Source organism: Sinocyclocheilus grahami, unplaced genomic scaffold (assembly GCF_001515645.1).
Source record: "Sinocyclocheilus grahami isolate Dianchi unplaced genomic scaffold, SAMN03320097.WGS_v1.1 scaffold136.1, whole genome shotgun sequence".
Taxonomy (NCBI): Eukaryota; Metazoa; Chordata; class Actinopteri; order Cypriniformes; family Cyprinidae; genus Sinocyclocheilus; species Sinocyclocheilus grahami.
This window is the reverse complement of record NW_015505315.1, coordinates 2,449,784-2,474,765: the sequence shown is the minus strand read 5'-3', so window position 1 is coordinate 2,474,765 and position 24,982 is coordinate 2,449,784. Positions and strand designations below refer to the sequence as shown.

At 37.2% G+C, this 24,982-nt stretch overlaps 1 protein-coding gene across 1 annotated transcript in view; it reads left to right on the top strand.

Annotated features, from left to right (window-relative positions):
* LOC107591036 (cadherin-8-like) overlaps positions 1–24,982 on the top strand; it is a 101,357-nt gene that overhangs the window by 21,184 nt on the left and 55,191 nt on the right. Inside the window, exon 3 of the mRNA XM_016280040.1 lies at positions 13,349–13,643. Within this exon, the coding sequence (XP_016135526.1) occupies positions 13,349–13,643 (295 nt within the window). The remainder of the gene's footprint in view (positions 1–13,348; positions 13,644–24,982) is intronic.

Here is a 24,982-nt window from a genome sequence, read left to right as displayed (position 1 = left end):
ATGTTAAAATGAATGCCTCTGTAGTACTTCAGATATGTCGGGAATGCTATTTGGAATTAGTCTTTTGGAGTACAGCCTCATCATCATCAAGTAATACAGACGGTGTTTTGAGTTATGAGGTAATCTGTACAGTGATCCTTCAACATGTACATGACATTACATTCATCACTGACTTTGCCCCTTCTGGACTAGGAAATCATGTGGATCATGCTCAAATCATAAATGGAAAGCATAAAGAAATGGAACACAAACTAGGTGTGGTATAAATATATCAGAACCTCTTGTTTTAAATGGGATCTGAGAAAGTAAGGGAATAGTTCGCCCAAAAATAAAAATTTGCAGAACATTTTCTCACTCTCAGACCATCCAAGATGTCAATGAGTTTGTTTTTTCATCAGAACATATTTAGAGAAATGTAGCATCATATCACTTGCCCACCAATGGATTCTCAGCAGTGAATGGTTACTGTACAAAAACATCACAATAATCTACAAGTAACATCATTTAATGTCTTTTAAATGAAAAACTGCATGTTTATAATAAACAAATTCATCATTCAAGCATTTTAACTCTAAACCATTGCTTCTGGCCAAAATATGAGGCAATAATCCAATAATAATGCTTCCTCTAGTGGAAAAAGTCCAACCCCTGTTGTCATCTTTCAGGGTATGGGTTTGTGTTTTTTTTTTTTTTTATCAACTGTTTATTCTTTCATTCTGACAGCACCAATTCATTTAAGGGGATAGTTCACTCAAATTAATATTATGTCATCATTTACTGACCCTCATGCCTATGCTATGAAAAAAGTCAAACGTGAGGGTAAGTAAATGATACCAGAATTTTCATTATGAGCGGAAGTATTCCTTTATATGAGTCTATGTCTCGCTGTCCTGTAGACCTCTACCCCCTACAAATGGCCCTCGCTGATCTTATTTGGAATCCCAACCTTGCTATATGATATTTCCTTTGAGACAGTCTCAAGTGAAAAAAAATATTTCCTCAGAATATGAATTGCCCACTCTCTCTTTATTCCATTTTTCTTTTTTTATCTTCCTGAGTTGGAAAGTCCCCCAAATGTAGAAAGAAAATAAGAGGGGAAGAAAGAGATGAAAAATAAATAAAAGTTGTGTTGCAGCACTTTTGCCTGTGCAGTGGAATCCCTTTAAGGGATTTAATTTTTCTTCATCTCCCTGGGACCACACGACCTTTAAACAGAGCCACGCGCTGAAAGAAGAACACAATTATAATTCCGATAGTCTTGTACAGTAAATGTAAACAGATAGCAGCCTGCCTCTCTGCCCTCCTCTGTCTCCCAAAAGGCAAGTAATAAGGTAGAATAGATGTAATCATCTTGAGCAGCGGCTTTTTACCTCAGTGCTTCTTTTTTTCCCAAATCGAAAAGTATTGGCTGGTCTATGACTGCGAGGCAGAGAGATGGACTTAAAAAATTTATGGGAGCCCTGAGATTTCACCAAAAGCATTAAAGTGATTTGTAAACAGTATAATATATGACTGCTTATAAATGGTGGTGCCATTTTTTTCATCCTAACAAAGGGGAAATATCTTCATTTCCATACAATGGAGCTGTTTTGTTGCCAGCTTGATTTTAGGGTGTTTTTTAAGTGCCAGGCTCAAAGGGGCAGATAAACAAACACAGTCCCCCCAGATATCTATGCAAGAGAAAAATTGTGGCAAACTTTGATTTGACGTCTTGTGTTAAATTAGCAATTCTGGAATTCTCTAGGCAAGATTTTTTTTTTTTCCCAATTAATGTTTTTCACAGAATATTTTGAGTTGCGTATTGTCTTGGGGGCAACGTTTGCCTTTTTGTGTGTGCTTTTCAAAGCTTCTAGTGAAGAGAAACACTTGTGATGTGCTTATAGTACTATTTTAGGCAACAATTTTAAATGCATTATTGATCTTCTGCATTATTAATAGCATACAGTATTGAGATTTTTGCTCCTTCACCTCATTTCTCTCACAAACTGGCTCGCAACTTCAAAATGCAATTTGTTAGAGTGCATTTTGAACAGACTCGAGTCCTTTTTCTATGAGCTCTCGGACTGACGTATCTCAGTGGTTTGGCATCATGCTTATGCATTAACAGACTGTCCTTTCCCCTACTTTTTTCCCCAAGTCTAATTTTGTGTTGCATTAAACCACAGCATGGTTCATTTTAAAGTCACCATGAATTCAAAATTATTATTATAATTTTTTTTAAGAAATATAGTTATACTTAAATCAAAAAACTGTCTCTCCCTTGCAACTACATCTCTTATCTGACACTGATGACGTGTGCATTGGTGCGAGGGCTAGACAGTAATTTATCTTCTCCAGAAACCTGTCACTCACATGGCATCGCAGCAATTAGGACATGACAACGATCAAATCAACTCTTGATGGACAAAATCAAGTCTGCAAAATGCATTTTTTCTCATTGGAGATTTAGTTCACTCAGATATACAGTACATCATAATAGGGTATGAAAAGATGGTTGCATTTTCTGTTTCATGCCAAATTTAAAGCCTGGCTTGCTAAATTCTAGAAACCCCATAAATGGATACTCAACATGAGCGCCTGTCCTACAGAGCCTTGCACTTACTCCCTGTATTTTTTTCTTTGCATTACATGCCATAGATGTCTTGACTGACAGCTCAGAGTCAACACCTTCCACTTCATAGATTTCACATTGTCTACGCATCACTAAGCGAGTGGAGGAATGCAAGATGGCGAGAATAAGAGATAAGTTAACCCCCCTCCCAAAAAAATCTGAAAAAAAGCTGGTTGTGCATTCCAAATCCTTGCCCGAGGACAAATGTTACAGCATCAGTGTCACAACAGACGGATGACTTGCTATAGAGTGTCTTCCCAATCTTTTTAGACAGTGAAGACAGACTCTGCCTGTGACTTCCCTTCACGGCTCCCTCGCTGATTTACAATCAGTGGGGGTGGGCCATCTGGGATCATCACATTTACTGCTTGCCCAGGCTGGCCCCCACTAAATGACTAACTCCATGAGATTAAATTTGCATGCTAAAGGTCAGAGTAGTAGATCATGACTGCATATGGATGAAGAAATAAATTCTGGAACTTAAGTAAATGGATAAACTTGCTGCTCCAAGGGGTGTTTACAATGTTCTGTGTTTTAGCCACATTGAGAGTTCTGGTTTAAATCTATGAGGAGATGCCTATAGATAACTGGCACTTACACATTTTACTAGCTGTTTGTGTGTGTGTGTCTGTGGTCTAGGAGCAAGCTCCAGTCTTCATGCAAAGCACAGATGAACTTCTGTACATGTCATTCCAAGTGACCTGTTCATGCTTCATGTCCAAGATTATCCCCAACACTTCTCTGAAAGTATAATGTGTTCTAACATTTGCCCTTGCAATTTTGCTCCCTATTTTCCATAATTTCCATTCAAGCAAAGAAAAGTGAAATTTCTTCTAGATAATGATACGTTTAATAATTTTAAATGCTTGAACACGCTTCACAGAAGTACAAATCAAATGTATGCCGAAGTCCATTAATACAAATCTTACTGTCAGATGACAGTCCATACGATAATTACTGAAACAGTTTTTTTTTTGGATCGCCCTTGTTCTTCACTCAAATGTTCCAAGACACCCATTTTGCTTCAGTACATGTCACCTTCTTTTTTCTTTCTTTCTTTTTTTTTTTCTTGTGTTGTGTTGCTGGAAAAAGATTATAGGTTTGAGACCACTCCAATGGCGAGGTGGTTTGAGGTCTATTTATTGACCCATTTTTCAAGACGGCTATCAGAGCTTTTCTAAGCTATTTTAATAAGGCTTGGTGACTGTGAATGTAAGTGTGCTGGGTTACAGTGACACTAATCAAAAAGCATCACAGTATGAGTGACGCAATCAAAGTGAATGCAGAGAGGAATTTGCGGACATCATGTTTTTCTGTAATTAAATATTAGTGGGAAAATGCATGTTATGATTTTTCTATTCCGAAAGAGAACAGAGACGAAAAAATAAGAGGGAAAAAATATGTAAAAACAGATCTGCATCATCCCTTGGGTACATTATTTTTCTTTGTGAGAGAGGACAAATGATGAGGAATGGGGCACGAGAAAAAAAACATCTCATGATATCGCTCATTTGCATTTTTTCATCTTTTCACAGCCTGACGGTAGATCAGTACCATAGAAGAGCCAGTATAAAGTTGTTTGTTATTTCTTTTTCGGGGCTATTACGCTCTCGTTCTCACTTTCTTAGTTGCTTTTCTATGTTCTCAGGTCACCGGATTAGTGCCCTGGTTCTGTGGATGGAAGCATTTTTCCTCATGTTGTGACTAAATTGTTATTGGGACCTGTAAGAGCACAGGCAGGAGCAGAGGGCAAAAGTGAGATTGATGAGTGTTTGGGCACTTTCCTTGAGACCCCTTCGCGTCTGGCAAGCACAAAGGCAGGCGAGTGTGACAGCCGGCATCCATCTCCCAGTCAGGGGCGACAGGAAGGGGGCACACATACAGGGACACCCCCTACCGCCTTCCTTCCAGTTGGCCTCTATTGGCAAGAAGGGCCCCATGTGTTCAAGTGGCCTTCACTGTTAAGACCTTTGATAAGAGCAGGGTTTTTCAATACTGTTATATGTTCATTTAATCACCTATCTATCATCTATCTATCTATCTATCTATCTATCTATCTATCTATCTATCTATCTATCTATCTATCTAACTATCTATCTATCTATCTATCTATCTATCTATCTATCTATCTATCTATCTATCTATCTATCGATCATCTGTTTTCATGTTCTTCTATCTATCAGTTGTTCTGTCTATCTATTGATTATTCTATTTATCGTTCTTTGATTCTATCTATCAATATGTCTGTCTGTTAGTATGTCTGTAACCTATAAACCTAGGCCTATAAACCTTCAAACATCAAGACTTGCTTGAAAGATTTGAAAATGGAAAAGAAGAAAAAAAAAAAGCTTAACAAGGCTTTGTCAAAAGCCAACATTCAAAGTTTTGGATAATTTTGCTTATCTAGTTAACCATTACATACATACATATAGGGGTGGGCGATATGACCAAAATCTCATATCACAATATGATACATTTTATTTCATGGTAACTATACATTTTTGCTTTAAATAAGGTTTTACGATATTAAAACTTTTGATGCCATAGAAATTTCATAATTCTTTTCACCAGTGTCAATATCACAAAAAGAAAGAAAAAAAATCATATTAGCCTAAATAATAATAATAAAAATAATAATAATAATACATAAATAAATATAAATAAAACTCAAGCTCACTGAAAACAGTCTAGCTAAGCAAAGAGAAACTAACAAGTAATAGGACAAAAACAACTATAGTAAAACTAAATAAATAAATAAATAAATAAGAAATGCTACATACATCGTATAAAGTAATCAAATTAATAAAAACACTGCATATCCATCACTGAGTAAATTAAATATATATTTAATTTAAGTTAGAAACTTAGAAAAGTGATTTAGTCAAGAATAGTTAGAGATTTTCTTTCTTTTGTTGTTTGATTAACATGAATGACAGACAGCATGAATTTTAGACTGCTGTCACTTTAAGAGCTTCCCGGATCCAATATGCTGTTACACATCTGTTACAAGTTATTTTGGGGGAAGTCGTGGCCTAATGGTTAGAGAATCGGACTCGTAACCCAAAGGTTGCGGGTTCGAGTCTCGTACCGGCAGGGATTGTAGGTGGGGGGAGTGAATGTACAGCGCTCTCTTCCACCTTCAATACCACGACTGAGGTGCCCTTGAGCAAGGCACCGAACCCCCAACTGCTCCCCGGGCGCCGCAGCAAAAATGGCTGCCCACTGCTCCGGGTGTGTGTTCACGGTGTGTGTGTTCACTGCTGTGTGTGTGCACTTTGGATGGATAAATGCAGAGCACTAATTCCGAGTATGGGTCACCATACTTGGCCACATGTCACTTTACTTTCACTTTCACTTTCACTTAAGACCTACTGTGTTTATGAGGATACTTGCAAAGATAAGTATTTTGACACAAGAGTGTGTGTAACCATTTAAGGCCTATAAAGCAGCCACAATGACTCTGTTCAACTCTCCCGCGATCTATGAGCACCATCTTCAGTGTGCGCACCATCTTCAGTGTGCGCACCTCTCTGACAGCGCTCAAAAACTCTCAGACAGCATGTGCATATAGCGAATATAGCTTACTCGCTACTGATTGAGTTTCAACATCTTAAAATCACGTTTTTAAATCACAATACTAAAAACGCGTGCAAACGATTTGTTTTCATGACCACGTAGCACAACATTGTCACGTGAGCTTGTAACCACGATAGAGACGATAGTCCAAAATCTCTACCGGCTGAAAAACTTCTACTGGTTAATTGCGTCTACCAGTATATCGCCCACCCCAACATACATCTTGCATTAGTTTCTAATTTATTTACATTTTAATTTGAATTGTTGACTTGTTGGCTACTCCATTCCAATTCATTTCAAATTCAGGAATTAAATTGTAACTGACAGAAGATTCTTTATTTAATTTGGAATACTGCACAACTGTGCTGATAGTCCATACCACTTGGAAGCTAAGAAATCAAACGAGTTGGCTTCACTGAAGAGAGGTTTTAAATTCTTACAAGTACGGTCATGTTTAAATCAGGAACCTTTCTTGATGAACTTATATCCTTCAGAAGAAGCAACACAGACTCAAATCCACCCTGCTGTTTTATTCCTGACATCTGGAGTTTTAAATGGTCAGACTGACATGTGTCCATGGTGCTTGGTCTAAAAGCAGGACAGCATTAAATGCTCCTCACAGTGGTGAGTGGATGACACATTGTTAGAGCGTTCAGTCAGAGCAGCCCATTCAAAAATGCCGCTAATCTCACTATGCGTGTGTTCTGATGTAAATTGCAGGTAAGGGGGAAATGTTTCTGTCGGCTGATGTGCCTGCAGTGCAGCGTGAAATCTCTGTTGACACTACCGATGGGCATTTCAGACAGAGACTAAAAATGGATGCGTAATTTGACTGTGTTCATTTTGAAGGGTCCATTTTTATGTTTTTTTTGCCTTCTCTCCATCAATAAGCACTTTATTTTGTCAGCAGGTGCAGCTGAACTTCCATGAGCTTGCAGTTGTTACGTTTGGGAATTGTCTCTTCACAATTGATGTAGATGTTAAACAGTCTCTTTATTTTTGCTTGGTTTTAATACATTTGAGGTCGTACCAATTTTCTTTTTAAAAACAGAAAATAATGATGGGTTCAAAAGTAATTCAAAAGACAGAGAAGACCTCTATATTTATCTTCCCAAAGAGAGAAGATGAAAGTAAAATAAATATCTGCTGTGGGAATTTATTTGCTGGGTAAACTGCTCATTTTGCCCTCGGCACACACCAAAAAAGAAATGCTAGAAATACAGGTGCTAAAACAGTGCAGCAAAACAATGATGTTGTGGGACCTGTGAAATTTGTAAGATGCTTTCATCACTCAGTATGGCTTTCATGAAATGTACAGAACACCTTAAGGGGGGAAACAAGAAAGGATGCTCACCCTTTGTATTCCTGTGCATGAAACACTACCCCTTACCTCTTGCCTGCTGGTTTTCTAATCTTCAGACTTCGGAGCCGCATAGTCACTTATAAGCACACGTGCGCGTGCACACAAACAGACACATACACATTCGGTTTGCATGCAGTCTTCAGTCTGTGAGACAAAGGAACTGCTTGTTGCCGCATCTAATCTGCCGTGATGTGACATGTTAAAACAGAGTTCTCTGTAATTCCACATTAGAACAGACAGCTAGCATAGATAGTGCTGCCTGAGAACTGAACCCCTCTCTGTCCCTGAAGCCTTTTGTGGGGACAGCCAAAAGACACTTCAAAGAAAAGAACATGATAATTGCAGCTCCTATCAGTCCATTGGTCTCTGCCAAGGAGAGATGGATGAGTTATTTGCATGTCTAATGACACTGTATAGTACCTTCATGGCCTTAGGGAACCACTTGAAAATAAAAATGAACATGGCAACCTTACTTGTGAAAATAGTACCAAACCAATTTTAAAAAACTGTAGTAATGGGCAACGATTAATCGCGATTAATCGCATCCAAAATAAAAGTTTTTGTGTGCATAATATATGTACGTGTACAGTGTATATTTATTATGTATATATAAATGCACATGCATGCATGTATATATTTAAGAAAAATGTGTTATGTTTATATATTAAATATATTTATATATAATATAAATTATATGAATATAAATATATACATGTAAATACATGCAAATATGTTCTAATTATATACTGTATGTGCGTCTCTTTATATATACTGTACATAATAAATATACAGTTCACACATATATACTATGTACACAAAAACTTTCATTTTGGATGCAAGTTATATATATATATACAAACACACACACACAGTTTATTATTATTGTTATTAGTATTATACTTTTTTTTTTTTTTAAGTTTGATGTCGGTAAATTTGTAAATGTTTTAGAAAGGAGTTTAATGCTCATCAAGGCTGCATTTATTTGATCAAAAATATAATTTAATACATATATTGAAATCGAAAATACCCTTGTCTATTTTAATTTATTTTAAAATGACATTTATTCATGTGATGGCAGAGCAGAGCTATTTTCAGCAGTCATTACTCGTCTTCATTGTCACATGATCCTTCAGAAGTCATTCTGATATGCGGATTTTGATCAAACATCCATTTCTTTCACGAAAGAAAGAAAGAAAGAAAGAAAGAAAGAAAGAAAGAAAGAAAGAAAGAAAGAAAGAAAGAAAGAAAGAAATAACATCTTACTGACTCCTAACTTTTAAATGGTATGGTTATATAGTTGAGATTTTATTTTCATATTTCACTTATTTCATATTATTATTATTATTTGTTCCATTGTTAGTGGTTTCTAGATTGAAAGATTGTTGTATATCTGATTAGTTTTTAGCAGACCAGAAGTTCAGAGTCACAGCCAGTCTTAAACAGAACCAGTCCAGGCCCAGACCTGACGTGTTGCTTGTGATGGTGTTACTTGTGTGAAATCAATGCATGTTTTAACAGGAAAATCAGTAATCACATCCTGTTACAGTCCACAGTCCATTCAGCCACTCAGTAAATAAAGCAGCGGGTTAAAAAAAAAAAAAAACGACTATGCTAAAATATGAAATTAGATTCTCAATCTGTATTATCTGGACAAAGATAAAGCTCTTTTGTAGCAGAGTTTTGTATCTGAATATGTAGTTGGATCTGCTTCATGAAAATCTATCTGTTTTTGATTTGATTACATTTACTTTGTATAGCAATAACAATTGCTCTGTTTGGTTCCTTCTCAGCACAGTTGGAATAAATCAGGAGCACAGGAAGGCTAATCATGTACCTGGGAAGGTTACTGAGAAAGCCACTCCATTCAAGGCACCATGTGGTATTCATTAGTCAAGCATGCATCACATGCCTACTCTCGTTGTTTTTCATTAGGGCATTTATTATTTTCTCTGAAGGTTGGAATCCTGTTTTATTGAATACATACAGTGTCAAATGTAGGGTGAGCTGGAAAAATAACAATCATTACTTTTTATGTATAGCCTGTTCATTTTATCTCATACTGCAAGAATTTAACAATAGGCTTATCAGGCAGCATGCAATCTTTTTATCATGAAGAAAGTATTTACATTTAAACTCGTTCATTATGCACATATACACATAGCTTATTTTCCATACAGCCCATATTCAATATTTGAAACAGAACATTATCTTATATGTAAGCAAGTGCTCATATAAATATAACACTGACTCATATATATAGAGAGAGAGTCAGTGTTATATATATGAGCACTTGCTTACATATGAAATAATGCTAAACAAAAAGTTAAGGCTGATTGCAAACAGAATATTGTTTTTGAATAATACAATACTTTTTGCAGTTATTAGTAGTTTCAGTTGGAAATTACATAGCAGATGGTGAAATTACAGAGTTGAGAAATAATAGGGGGAGAGGGAAATTAATATTGGATGTGACACACAGCCAAATCTGAACCTACATCTCCCACATGAGCACCACATGCCAACCACAATGGCTACAACTTCATCTAGATGAGCAAAATGAAAAGATAACATACTACGAAAGCCGTGTTAACTATGTTGCCTATATAGCATTGACATGAATTATAGTGATGCTTCTGATGATGAGGAGGAGAAGTAAGTTAATGTCATTAGTGGCTGTTAAAATATAAATGGCATCGCTTCTGAAACCCCCGGAATCCATTACAGGAATTTGCTCTTGCAACATGCATGAAACCTTTCAGCAGGCACCATGCTGAAACTACGGTGACCTTGAAGGCCTGCAGTAGCACATGGTCCAGTGTACTTAGTCCAAGCAGAGCACTATTCTTAAACAATGGCTAATTGACCGTTGAGATGGTCCTTGGGTTGACATTTTTGAAACGCTTGACACAACATCTCTGTAGGTGTCGGATCCCTACGCTAAATCCACCCGCGGTCCCCACGACAACAGTCTGCGCTGTGCCTGCCAGCGGGATCGCGAGCCTGGCCGCTGTCATCAAACACAGCCAGGCGAGAGCGGAGCGTGCTTAGCAGGAGCTCGCAGTGATGACAATCAGCTGCTCGAAAGCTGACCGTGCATGCTCTGCTCCTAAACAAACGACACACAAATCGTATGTATTCCCTGCCGCCAGATATCGTGGGCAGGGAGAAACACAGCGTTTGTAATGCCGTTCACTCGCCATAGACTTCTCATTGTTTTATATATATATGAGTGCTTGTGTGGACGGGCAACAGTAAAAAGACAGACACATACACAGAGTGCTACTGAAGAGCAGAAGCTGGTTTGCGCCCGGCCGGATGTGCCTTTATGCTTTCTGGTGCTTACGTCACCCTGCTCGTGACGTCTCGCTGCTCCATTAGACGGATTTGACACGTGCGTCAGAACGCGGTCACGCAAGGGGCGTTCCCAAAGCGTCTCGACGCAGCTCGAGTTCCTGAAGGGGAACCTTCTCTACTCACGTCCTCTCTGCCACTTGCCCTGACATGAGGCAAAATCATTAATTTGCAATGTTGGGCTGAACGCTGCACTTTAGTGTGCAGTCGGCAGGCGTAGAGGGATGGAGGGTTCCTCATTACGGAGCCGCTGATTGTTCCTCAGGCTACTATAAAGGTTCATCTCTAACAGCCACTGACATATTTTCTCCTGGACAATAAAAGCTGTACTCCACAGCAGTGGTACAGAGAGAGACGGGTGTAAAACCCACTGTTGTCTCTGTTCAGCTCTAGTCGGGCAGCTCTGAATGTCAATCCACACCAGTGTGCTGGCAGATTTAAGACTGCCCAGGATTTTACATTTCCCAATGTTGCCGTTATTTTTTAGCTCCGTATTTCTCAGTGTCTTGTACTCAACGTTTTTAATCAAATTTATTATGAAATCAACTTAACTTTGTGATTTTGTTGTTTTCTTTGACCTTCTGTCTCCTTTGTACCTTCAGTGGAGTGATCATAGACTTTTTCCTTATTTGACAATATTGAAACAAAATGGTCCAAAAAAAACCCAAAAAACACCAGACCTCTTTCCATTATATGTGTGTTAAGAGAGTTGGGAAAATGCGGATGCCGTCAGATGTTAGAGCACTGGAGTTGCCCTGGCAACCCAGATAATGACAGACTGCCTCCCCTCCCCTCCGCAGCCGCACTTTCAGTCGATTGTTTGCACATTGAGATTAAGCGATCGCTCGTCAGAATGAGACTGGTGTGAGCGCAAGCTTGAAATGTTGTCTGTACACATAGGGCATAGGGATGAACAAATGGTGGAAGTGAAGTTTTGCTGCTGTGACATTTTGTTCATATATTGTAGGAATCCATAATAATACATATTATTGCTCATTTTCTCGAATACATGAGAATCTCAGGAAAGAGAAAAAAAGTTTCCCATCAGAAAAAGCACATCATTAATTTGGGCTCATTTAGGGGTTTTCATAGAGCGAAGACTGTTGTGAAGCTGATGTGTTAATGAGATACATCTTTCATGTGGAATGATAGGACAATTAGGGGAACAAAAGTGCAAGGTGTGACAATTTAAGTGTGTGTGCTTTGTCAGTGTCTGGAAACGGCACCGCTGAGACAACATATGCATGAAACCATAGTTATAAAGCAATTGCTTTTTTTCTTGAAGTCCGCATTTCAAAGCTCACGCTGTCCTTGTTACGCTGTCCTTGTTACTGCAGTCTCAAGTGTACTTCTACCTCGCACCAGGCTGTATATATTACCACCTCAGGAAAGGGAGCTGAAGTTGCTGTACATGATGTAGCTACCGAACTGATGTGAATTATGTAGGGATTTCTTTTTTTGTAAATGCCATTTCAGAAATTGAAATCTTCACAAGTTCTGTCAGAAAAAAAGCCTTTATTATTATTACTATTATTATTATTTTTTACAAAATAATAACAATAATAATAATAATTTTACATTTTTTTTTTTTATGGTTCTGCGTGACCATATTCTACATCCCTAATTACATCCCTAATCCTACACAATACCCAAACTTAACAACTGCCGTACTAACTATTAATAAGCAGCAAATTAGTAATATATTGAGGCAAACGTCAGAGTTAATGGTTTGTTAATGGTGATAATTGGACCTTAAAATAAAATGTGACCAAAAAGGGTTCAATTAATTTATTTGTATGGTCTATACAAAGACAAGTCTAAAAAAAAAACAAATAAATAAATAAATCTGAGAGAAGGCGTAGCTGTTTTGGGCCTCTTTCTCTTTTGTTTGGCAGATGTCTGTCTGTTTTCTATGGAAAATTATATTTTTTTATTTAGTGGCGGAAACGGGCTTCCATAGTTTTCCCTCTCAGAAGCAGTCAAGGATAGTCTTGCCCTTTATTTATTTTCTTTCTTTTTTTTCTCCACACACAACCCAATTGCCTTCTCATTCTGGAGCTGTGGCCTGGTGACTGGTTTCAAGTTGGTAACAGGGCCCTGAGGCAGGTGTGAGCAGAACGCTTTGACCTCCACCCTCTACTAGCGATGTATGAAGAGGTGAATGACAGATAGATGAAATACACAACTCAAGCATTACCTTGAAATCCAGGACTTAGCCTGCTCTTTTCCCCTTTTTTGTCTGTGAGATTGAACAATTCAGCCGTCACAGTAAAACACTAGAATGTCGAAGAGACTGTGCAGCTCTGCACTTGACGGTGGGCTTTAATTCTTTTACGTGATTGATTGCAGCACGGTCCGGTGTGGATGCCATTGATCTGGTCATGCTCGAGTGGTCTTAGCTGCAACTGGAAGTAGCCTCAATCCCCCTCCTCTGTTTCTCTTTTTAGCTCCATACGGATTTGGACGTGGGGACTAAGAACATCAAGTATGTGCTGGCAGGGGAAGGGGCGGGCACCATCTTCGCCATCAGCGAGAGGACGGGGGACATTCACGCCATGAAAAGGCTAGACAGGGAGGAGAAGGCCGAGTACACGCTCACGGCACAGGTCATCGACAGAGACACCAACCAACCTCTGGAACCACCATCAGAGTTCATCATCAAAGTGCAAGACATCAATGACAACCCCCCACAGTTCATTGAGGGGCCTTACAAAGGTTCAGTGCCAGAGATGTCCCAAGTGGGTGAGTGATCTCCTTTCATGGTCTCTGGTTGTCTCAGCTTAACAATGACACGATGCAGACAAAAGCTCTTACAAAATATACAAGTAATAGATATATAAGAATAGACAAAGAAATAGGAGGTGACAGGAATTTCTCATTAGGATGTCTGGAGATTGATACAACAATGCACAACATGTATTCTGGTGTCCATAGTCATGTCACCTCAGAATCCAATGGACATAGTTCAGCATTAAAGCATAATGGGGGTCTGCCACTGAAATTGTCCAGAATGACCATAAAAAAAAGCTTTTTGTTTTTCAAGGCACAGAATGTATTCATAAGTTCTCAAGCATTTGTAGCCATGCATTCCAACGAATGTCTCCTTAAATAGAGCTCATTGTTAGTTGACAAAGCCTGCTTGAGATTTCCCCGTACAATCCTGAGCCTGACCTTGAGATGGATTTTGAATACGAGTTAGTCGGTGAAGGGAATCTCATAATAGTGCAATTTAAGGGATTTTTTGTAACCCTCATGACATTCTGAATGCCCTGTTGTGCTGCAATATAGTGAAATTCACTTTTTTCAGGAAAGTATAAAGGAATCTGTTGTGTGTTTTCAACTCTTGCGCTGGGGAATACAGTAGCTGTATGAAATGTCTAAACTCATGACTTGTTTTATTTTTGCGGTTGATGGTTTACACAACATGAAATAATGTAATGCAGAGAGGATAACTATATTCATTAATATAGATTAAAGATGAGAGTACTCTGAGTTACAGGAAGTGCCATTAATAAAATGATCGATGTCCATTTGGGCAGTAAAACAGCATTAAATCTGCGCCGTGCTTCAAGTGTTTTTCAACTCCCGACCCAAGGCTCACTTTTGAAGTGTAGAATGCAGTTGGGGGAATTCTGCTCTTCTCAAGGTACATTATAACCCAGTCATGTGCAACACAGAGCTTCCTTGTTTCCTTTAAAACCTTGGCTTCTTCATATGGGCATTTTCTCGTCACCGTTTGTTCTTTGCCATATTTTTTTGTGCACTTAGGGCATACGGAATTGGAGCTGTATGTGAGAGTCTTTCTTCTGCTTTCAGACTAATGCACACAATTGAAATCCTCAGTGTATTTTCCGAGGGGTTTGACAGTGAAGTGTGGGATACAGCAGACGGCGGGGGTGACGAGCACAGTGGTGGAGGAGGGCAGGATGGGGAATATGGCAAAAGATGCCTGTTGACTTCTTTCACGATTGTTCTTTCCTTTTGTCACTGCTGATCAATTAAACATTAGCTGATGTTCTCTTGTTTGCTTGAAAGGCATTCTCAATGACTTGTTTTGGTCTTATAAAGTATTTATGTTGTGGGAGACACTCATAGAGAGAATCAAAAGCTCTTTGGCTGGGAGAGAAAAACAACAAACAGACAAATAAGGAAGCCTCTTTTATTTCCTGTCTCATGTACACAAATCACAGAAGTTTACCTCTCATGCTGATGCCGCATGTTTTGTTTTCTAATAATGGCCTGACAATAAGTTTTGTGAGAAAGTTTGTTTGGGTTCTTAAAGTTCAGTTGAGAAACCAAACCAATTGGTTTTCATTTATTTACGTTGTAGATTACATTAGGTTGTTGATTACATTAGGTTGTTGATTATGGAATTATAGTTAGTACAGGTATATAAAAAGCTAGTTTATTACTTTGGTTAGCACCAGACACATTTATTTAACTCACTTTAAAACCCTCATCCGTCCCTCGGGTCATTTTGACCCAAAAAAAATATTTTTTTTTGTTTTCTAATAATGGCCTGACAATAAGTTTTGTGAGAAAGTTTGTTTGGGTTCTTAAAGTTCAGTTGAGAAACCAAACCAATTGGTTTTCATTTATTTACGTTGTAGATTACATTAGGTTGTTGATTACATTAGGTTGTTGATTATGGAATTATAGTTAGTACAGGTATATAAACAGCTAGTTTATTACTTTGGTTAGCACCAGACACATTTATTTAACTCACTTTAAAACCCTCATCCGTCCCTCGGGTCATTTTGACCCAAAAAAAATATTTTTAAAAAATCAAACGTTGATCTTTATGGTATGAGACTTTGTTACATTTGTCACACTTGAACCGGGAATACATGAACAAATCATTTAGTGAATTCGAGCAGTTTAAGTGGGTGCTATAAAAAAGTATCAAAAGTATCCCTCGCGGGTCATTTTGACCCGCCACTGGAAAAGCATGGAATTTACGAAAAAATCTGCAGATTATTTTTTTTATTTAATTTTGTCACACTTGAGCATGGAGCACACACACACAAAATTTGAGTCGATTCTAGGATTCTGTGTGGGTGTAATAAAAAAATGAGTATTACATTCATTTTGACCCGGCCATAGGAATGAATGGAATGTCCGAAAAAAAACAGCATTTTTTTAATTTATTAGATTTTTTTGACTATACAAAACCTGACACAATCCAGAAAAGATGCATACCCAAACAAAGGGCTGAGACTGCAGAATGTCCTCAATGCACAAAAAACTCACATACCCACACACACACGCACACACACACACACACACATGGCACACACACTCCCATTGAAACACATTATAGCTTGTATGATGTTTCTGCTGGGAAATGACATTTTGATATTTTTTTCAAAAAACTGTAACAGTTAATTTTGAGTCAAATGTATCTTTTAAATTTATTACATATGAAACTGTATGAATATGCACATGTTTGGATAGTATAATTATTCATTTATTTTTATTTTTTTTACAAAATATAGTATTTTTAATGTTTATATATATATATATATATATATATATCTCTCTGAAAGCTTAATGAAGCCTCATCACATGTTCACACACACACACATGGCACACACACTCCCATTGAAACACATTATAGCTTGTATGATGTTTCTGCTGGGAAATGACATTTTGATATTTTTTTCAAAAAACTGTAACAGTTAATTTTGAGTCAAATGTATCTTTTACATTTATTACATATTTATGAAACTGTATGAATATGCACATGTTTGGATAGTATAATTATTCATTTATTTTTATTTTTAATGTTTTTATATATATATATATATATCTGAAAGCTTAATGAAGCATCAAGTTGGTGTAGTTTTAAACACTTAACTTGTTTGGCTCATTTAAGAATCTCCATAGGGTTATATAGGCCCCTCTAGTGGCTGTAATCATAAAATGCAATTTTATGTATTTTTCCCCACCAGATGGCATCAGAGACACTCAGTGACCTAGGTCCTGATTGATGATCATGTTTAAAGTATAAATATGCAGAAATTGTGACTTTCTTTGTTTAGTTTTTTTGGTGAAAAAATGTATAAAATATGCTAATTTTCATTCAAAAAAATATCCAGAATTGTATGTGAATAAAATGAAAATCACCAAAAAAAAACCTACATAAAAAATGAGAGGAAAAAAAACTGAAAAATGGACCAATATAAGCTTTCTGGGCCAAAAATAAAATTAGTGTCATTTTTGGCCTTCGGGTCATTTTGACCCGCGAGGGACACTTTTGTTATAGGTTCGGGAGGGACAGATGAGTGTTAAAGTATTTGGCTATGACTGTATGTATGTTATAGTGTTGTCAAAAATGTAGATATTTCGATACATACCAAGTCTGAATATTTAGTTTCATGACTTAGTGCTCATTTTCCACAGTATCAATACACCGTTTCCAGTTTTCTCACTTTCGCTTCTGTCTGACAGTGAGTTTGACACACACAGTAGTGTGTGGCACTGTGATCATTTACACACGTACAGCTGTGAACTCCATATCTGCATGTGCTGTTAGTTCAGTGTGCATTTTGGAATGCAGTGTGCGCGAGTTATGTGCTTTTCACATTCACATCATTCCCAACATATCTTGTAGACAGTAGGTCACAGTGTTGCACTAGATTTGTAATGAGAAACTTTTGTAAACCTGTTATCACAGAAACTTGAAATGTTTCCCACCACCAAAATAAAGCTTGAAGGTTTAAAGGGATAGTTCACCCAAAAATAAAAAATCTGTCATGAATTACTCTCATGTCCCTCATGGACCCTCATGTCGTTCCAAACCTGTAAGACCTTCATTCATCTTCAGAACACAAATTAAACTATTTTTGATGAATTCTAGTGCTTTCTGACCCTAGAGAGCAATGCAACTGAAATGTTCCCAGAACTAGAAACATAGTTAGGACATCGGTAAAATAGTCCGTGTGACATTAGTGGTTCAGCCGTAATTTTATGAAGCTACAAAGGTCTTACGGGTGTGGAACGACATGAGGGTGAGTAATTAATGACAGTACTTTCATTTTTGGTTGCAGTAACACTTTAAGTCTTGCAAGTGAAGAAATAAAGATGTAAGTATTGTAATATTACTTCTGTAGTTAAAGTGAAATAATTATAATTACAAAATATTCTTTAAAGTGCAGTTATATTACAGTAATGTATTTAAGTGTTAGAATTTGACTAGTATGTAATAGAGACTTAATTTTATAATAATAATCATACTATAATAATAATAATAATCCCACTACAATATATATATATATATATATATATATATATATATATATATATACTTATTTATTTTATTTCAGTGGGAAAAAAAATAATGCTCAGATGCTACTGGACTGTTGTGTAATGCTGTCGGCAATCTCTAAAAACCTTAGCTCACCAAAGCCATGAGAGACCAAGGGAGGCGAGACAAATCCTTTACCTTCTCAACTTAAAACATTTGATGAAAGCTCACGGATGCAAATTTTTCCCTGAACATTTTATATGTATATTCATGAGATTATCTCATATTTCAATTTCACTTTGAATCATTTAAGAGTGTTACTTGTTCGTGTCGGTCTGTCCACAATGGGCAGTGATAACTCATTTGCATGGATTGGACAAATCTCATTGGATTACCGGGTCTGTTTTTTCACTAATGGGGTCTTTGACTCTAAGGCCAATACAAGCGGGCGAATTCCCCCTTCAGGTCTTCAAACCATATGCTGGCATTACAAAGCTCCCTGCCTTCTGCTGACAAGAGGATTGCTACATTGTTGAAATTAGCAAGTCTACTTGAAGTGACTATTGGGGTAATTAACACAGAGTCGTCCATACCGCCTCCCTTCCATAGAAGAAGGTGTGAATGACAATAATTGCTACAAGGAAAAATAAAGTTGTTTTTGTCATCTGAAAGTCGAGCGTGTGTGAGGCCTTGGCGACGGGGGCTTCATTATAGAGTCGGGTAATAAAGTCGGGAAGAGACAGATGGCACATGGCTTCTCCGCCCTGCTTGCTGTGTGCCCGCTCTCTCCTGGAAAAATGAACCCGTGTATGGAGACACAGTGCACAGGAATGTGTCAGGATCTGCTAAATTGGAGTGCTGATATAAAATTGAAGTGACGTTAATAGATTACCCAGAGTTAATTTGCATTTTCAGAGTTATTACGAGCTCCGGTAACAGGGCTAACAGGCGAGGGGTCTGTTCTTCTAATAACATTTCTGATTATGCACGCCATATTCCTGGCAGGTAAAAAATAAATAAGGTCTTGTCAGGGAGATGTCTTGACAATGATTTGGAAGCTATTTTCTGAGACATATTTATGGAAATAGATAACATGTATCCAGCATACCGCTCGCACATTTTAAGCTATCAGCCCATGTAGATTTACAGTCTGCACACTGCCTTAAATATGCTAAAACTTATTGGAATAATTTGGAAAGGGTTTATTTTACATTTATTTAAAAGTCAAAAATCCTAGGTGTTTTTTGGTTTTTTTTTTTGCTTTCTGAAAATAAGTCTGTAATAAACATATAATTTAATTAATAATAAATACAACCAAACAAATTACACTACTGGTTAGTAGCAGTTTTAGGGAAATATTCCAGGTTCAATACAAATATCAAGTTTACAGTGAGAGCCTTACAATGGAAGTAATTTGTTAGTAGATTTAAAAGCATAAATGTGAAGATTATAATAAAAAAGAAAGGGGAAAAAATCATGTTTTGTTTTGTGTTTTCACTAAAATCAAAGTACATATTTAATGAATATGAATGTAATATAATTACAGTTTGGTCTCATTCACTTCCATTATAAGTGCCTCACTGTAACTACACAGTCTTTTCTTCTTCTTCTTCTTCTTCTTCTTCTTCTTCTTCTTCTTCTTCTTCTTCTTCTTCTTCTTCTTCTTCATTTTTGTGGTAAGTGCTGTGTGTCAAGCTTAACTTGTATTGAACATGGAATATTCCTTTAATTCTTAACTCTTGTTCACTACTTGAAAGTTCAGATTTTAATGAGTGAAGCTCATAATTTAAACATATACATTTTGAATTACGTTCACCATTGCATTTGACAAATTAGTGCCTTTCAGAGCAGACGTCCTCAGCTGCCAACCCGGCAGCTAACAGACATTATGTCTGGCTCAAAAGTTTCTAGATATGCTAAAATCTCTCCAAGAAATATAGCTGTAGCATTAGTTGAGCCTTGAAGTAAAGTGATCGTAGAGTGTTTGCTCACATACTGTTGAACAAACAACTATAAAAAGATTTGCTATCAGAAATGTGCAGGGCAACCTGTCAAGGGCTTATTTTATTAAAACTGCATCCAAGTTTGCCCTGCTTTGATAGTTTAAACATTCTACAGATAAAGTCATCCACTTTTTGTAGCTTCTCTTTAACACTGTAGAGCAGCTTGAGTTGTAATCTAATTACACAAGGGTACACACTTTACATTCAGTATCACGTCTTAACATTAGAGAATGCTTTCACATGAAATTGTCAGAGCCATAGGCAGACCTCCGTGCAGTAATTACCAGCTTCTTAATTATTCTATTTTGCTGTAAGTATCTCTAATGACTTTGTTCCTGACAAGAGCATGGAAATACGTGATTGCTTGGCCAAATAAAGCGATTTCAGATAAGTTCTGCTTTGCTGAACACGCCATGACAGATGAAGCCTGTATTTGTTGCTAGGCTCATTTTGGCATCAAGGGTAAAGGCCAATAACCATCTAGAAAGATTTTCTCATCCTCATTAGCGGTTGAAACATGGTGCATATTTCTCGGGTAGATTCTGAGGGTTTACGGTTATATACTGTACTTGAGTGTGTTATCTGGTGTGTGGCAGTGGCAGATGGAGGAGGAAGTAGGGGGTGCTGGGCCTTTAACATGGTGTGCAGCTGGGCCGCTGCGGAAGCACATCTGCTGGTCAGACTCCACGCTGAGGTTTGCCCATGGCCTCAGCTGGGTTTGAGGGTCAGGGAGTTAACCCACTGCAGCCAAACCATGTCCAGCTAACTTTAGAAAAAATCTGGAGGTAGTGGTCAGCAGAAATGTGTACTGCCTCTACTTTGAATCTGTATGTGTGCTTCTCTGAACTTGAACTGTAAATATGCATTTAATATGTCTAAATTAATTTCACTGCATTAGGTTTTTTTGCAGTGACTTCTCTAACCAGATATGCTATTTAATATATAATATATCTGAGACGACAAATAAGAAACATCATAGCAGGTGTCGATTTAAAAGTATGAATGTTGCCAGGAATATCCATTAGGTGTCAGCGCCTACACACACACACACACACACACACACACACACACACATATCTGGTATGTGTGATGTGTGTATGTGATGTGTGTGTATATCTATCTATATATCTATATATATATATATATATATATATATATATATATATATACAGTATATACAGTATATATATATATATAGATATATTTATATATACTGTATATTTATATATATGTATGGTCGCCGTGATTTTCCCAAGTAAGGCATGTTCCTGGATCAACATCTTTTGTCACACATGCCAAGTATGGGACAATAAAAATACACAGAATGTGAATTAATCAATATAGTTTTGCATTAAATACAATGTGATTTTCAGTAATCGATATCTGGCAGCAAAATAGCATAATAATAATGTAATAATAATAATAATACTAAGAAGAAGAAAATAATAATTGGTATAATAATTCTTCATCAGTAAAAATATCTCTCTTCCTTTTCTCTTGTTTCCTAGTATATTGAGAAACGACCCATTACAATTACAACGAGCTGGACTTCTTTTTGCATGTAAAGCCTGACTGTCTCTCTCTACTTAGCCTACTTTTATATTTATATTACCGACTTTTAAATCCACAGAGGTTTTGCAACAGGTGTGAGTGAAATGGATTTTCAGTCGAAATGGCCTTAGTGAATAAGATGTAGGCAATTCTTGCTGTGAATGTGCTACTGTAGTACTGGTTTCAGCATGTTTTCTTTGAAACCACCTCTCTTGCTGCCTGGACATCAGTGCCATACATAAAATGTGAATCAAGAAGAAAGAGCTTACAAAATGATCCTACTCCACTCCACTGCCTCTGCCCCTTATCCTACCGCAGTCAAGTTCAACTGCTCATAAAAAGAGATGAAACTACAATAGACAGTTTAATCCATTTCCATCAGCTCTCCTTTTGTATAGTTGAATCTTTTTTATTCTTTATATGTTTTTTTTATCCCATTTTTTATCCTTCGTTATTTTGAAGAATATCAGGTCTGTGCAAAAAGCTAACTCTGTCAACGTCCTTCCATTTTTTTAAGCATACATATAGTAATTCACTAGATTTTTTACTGTCAATTACAGCATTTACAGTTCATACTTAAAATTAAATTTTAGCCCTGAGACAAAAAGGTGTACTTTTTTTGTTCAAGGTTTAAAGTGAATACAGCTTTTAGCTTTTAACTTTCTGTCAATCAAGAAATGCTTACGATTCGCTCTAGTGCAAGAGTACTGCATTGGTTTTAGTCTAATACCTCAGAATGATTGAGGACACAGAAACAAAGACCACATATGCACAGGAAATGATGCCACTCATTGTGTTCAGCATAAAAGCAAATTGAATGATTCTGTTGGAGCTCAAAAGTAAAATAATGTACAAGAAAAAGTTTTTTTTCCCCCTAATACAGTATGTTTTTCAAAAGTTGTCCCTTTCATAGAGGAGAACAGCAGAAATGAGTAGGGATGGAAATAGACATCAAGCGATGAAAGAGAGAGGAGAGAGTGTTTTTGCAGTTGGGTGATGAGGAGAGCCCATAAATAGCCCAGGCCAGCACTAATGGGCCCAGGGGGGTATTGTGTTGGCTTAGAGAGTGACACTGATGCCATATGACAGGGTAATCAGCGCTGAGGTGGACACTGACATTATCTGTCTCTTATGATAAGGAAAAGCATGGAGGTGAAGCTAACCTCACATCACTCAGACCTATCTCCCTGATCCTAAACGTGAGCTGAATGCTAGATACATGCTATTATTCAATGCTTCAGTATGAGATGGCACAGTCGTTGCAGTTTCAGAAGGCCTAATTGAGCTGATTTATGGCAGATTGGAAATTAGCTCTGAACAAAAGCCATGAAATGCAGCCAAGAACCTTAAAAAACTGTTGAAGCTTAACATATTTGCAGTAGTTTCTATTCAGTTGTTGAATCACTTAGGCTATACAGTGAAATATTTGACTAGTAGTGCAAACATATTCATGTGAAAAGTCTTCATGAAAAGTATGTGGATCCAAATGTATGTGGGCCCACATTGTATTTTCAGTCGAAATGGCCTTAGTGAATAAGATGTAGGCAATTCTTGCTGTGAATGTGCTACTGTAGTACTGGTTTCAGCATGTTTTCTTTGAAACCACCTCTCTTGCTGCCTGGACATCAGTGCCATACATAAAATGTGAATCAAGAAGAAAGAGCTTACAAAATGATCCTACTCCACTCCACTGCCTCTGCCCCTTATCCTACCGCAGTCAAGTTCAACTGCTCATAAAAAGAGATGAAACTACAATAGACAGTTTAATCCATTTCCATCAGCTCTCCTTTTGTATAGTTGAATCTTTTTTATTCTTTATATGTTTTTTTTATCCCATTTTTTATCCTTCGTTATTTTGAAGAATATCAGGTCTGTGCAAAAAGCTAACTCTGTCAACGTCCTTCCATTTTTTTAAGCATACATATAGTAATTCACTAGATTTTTTACTGTCAATTACAGCATTTACAGTTCATACTTAAAATTAAATTTTAGCCCTGAGACAAAAAGGTGTACTTTTTTTGTTCAAGGTTTAAAGTGAATACAGCTTTTAGCTTTTAACTTTCTGTCAATCAAGAAATGCTTACGATTCGCTCTAGTGCAAGAGTACTGCATTGGTTTTAGTCTAATACCTCAGAATGATTGAGGACACAGAAACAAAGACCACATATGCACAGGAAATGATGCCACTCATTGTGTTCAGCATAAAAGCAAATTGAATGATTCTGTTGGAGCTCAAAAGTAAAATAATGTACAAGAAAAAGTTTTTTTTCCCCCTAATACAGTATGTTTTTCAAAAGTTGTCCCTTTCATAGAGGAGAACAGCAGAAATGAGTAGGGATGGAAATAGACATCAAGCGATGAAAGAGAGAGGAGAGAGTGTTTTTGCAGTTGGGTGATGAGGAGAGCCCATAAATAGCCCAGGCCAGCACTAATGGGCCCAGGGGGGTATTGTGTTGGCTTAGAGAGTGACACTGATGCCATATGACAGGGTAATCAGCGCTGAGGTGGACACTGACATTATCTGTCTCTTATGATAAGGAAAAGCATGGAGGTGAAGCTAACCTCACATCACTCAGACCTATCTCCCTGATCCTAAACGTGAGCTGAATGCTAGATACATGCTATTATTCAATGCTTCAGTATGAGATGGCACAGTCGTTGCAGTTTCAGAAGGCCTAATTGAGCTGATTTATGGCAGGTTGGAAATTAGCTCTGAACAAAAGCCATGAAATGCAGCCAAGAACCTTAAAAAACTGTTGAAGCTTAACATATTTGCAGTAGTTTCTATTCAGTTGTTGAATCACTTAGGCTATACAGTGAAATATTTGACTAGTAGTGCAAACATATTCATGTGAAAAGTCTTCATGAAAAGTATGTGGATCCAAATGTATGTGGGCCCACATTGTTTTTTTTTTTTTAACAATTGCATTGGGAAAGTAGTGGTCTGCAGAAATGTGTACTACTTCATTTCTAAAAAATTTTTTAAAATTGTGTAACGTGTGTGTCTCTGAAGACAAACATATTATATGCTTACACACTGTAAATGTACATTTAGTATGACTGAATTAACTCAACTGCATCAGGTTCCTTTCACATCGAGTAGAAATAATAGCTCTGTATTGTAACCACTGCACACACAGTAAAGTCATTTTTGAACCTGCATGGAGTATGTTACTATTTCTACTTTAAAATGTAATGCTCATTGTCACTTGCTGTTTCTTTGCAATTAATTGTGAGATTTACTAACAATTTCTGAGTGAAAATGGTTTCTACACAATTTT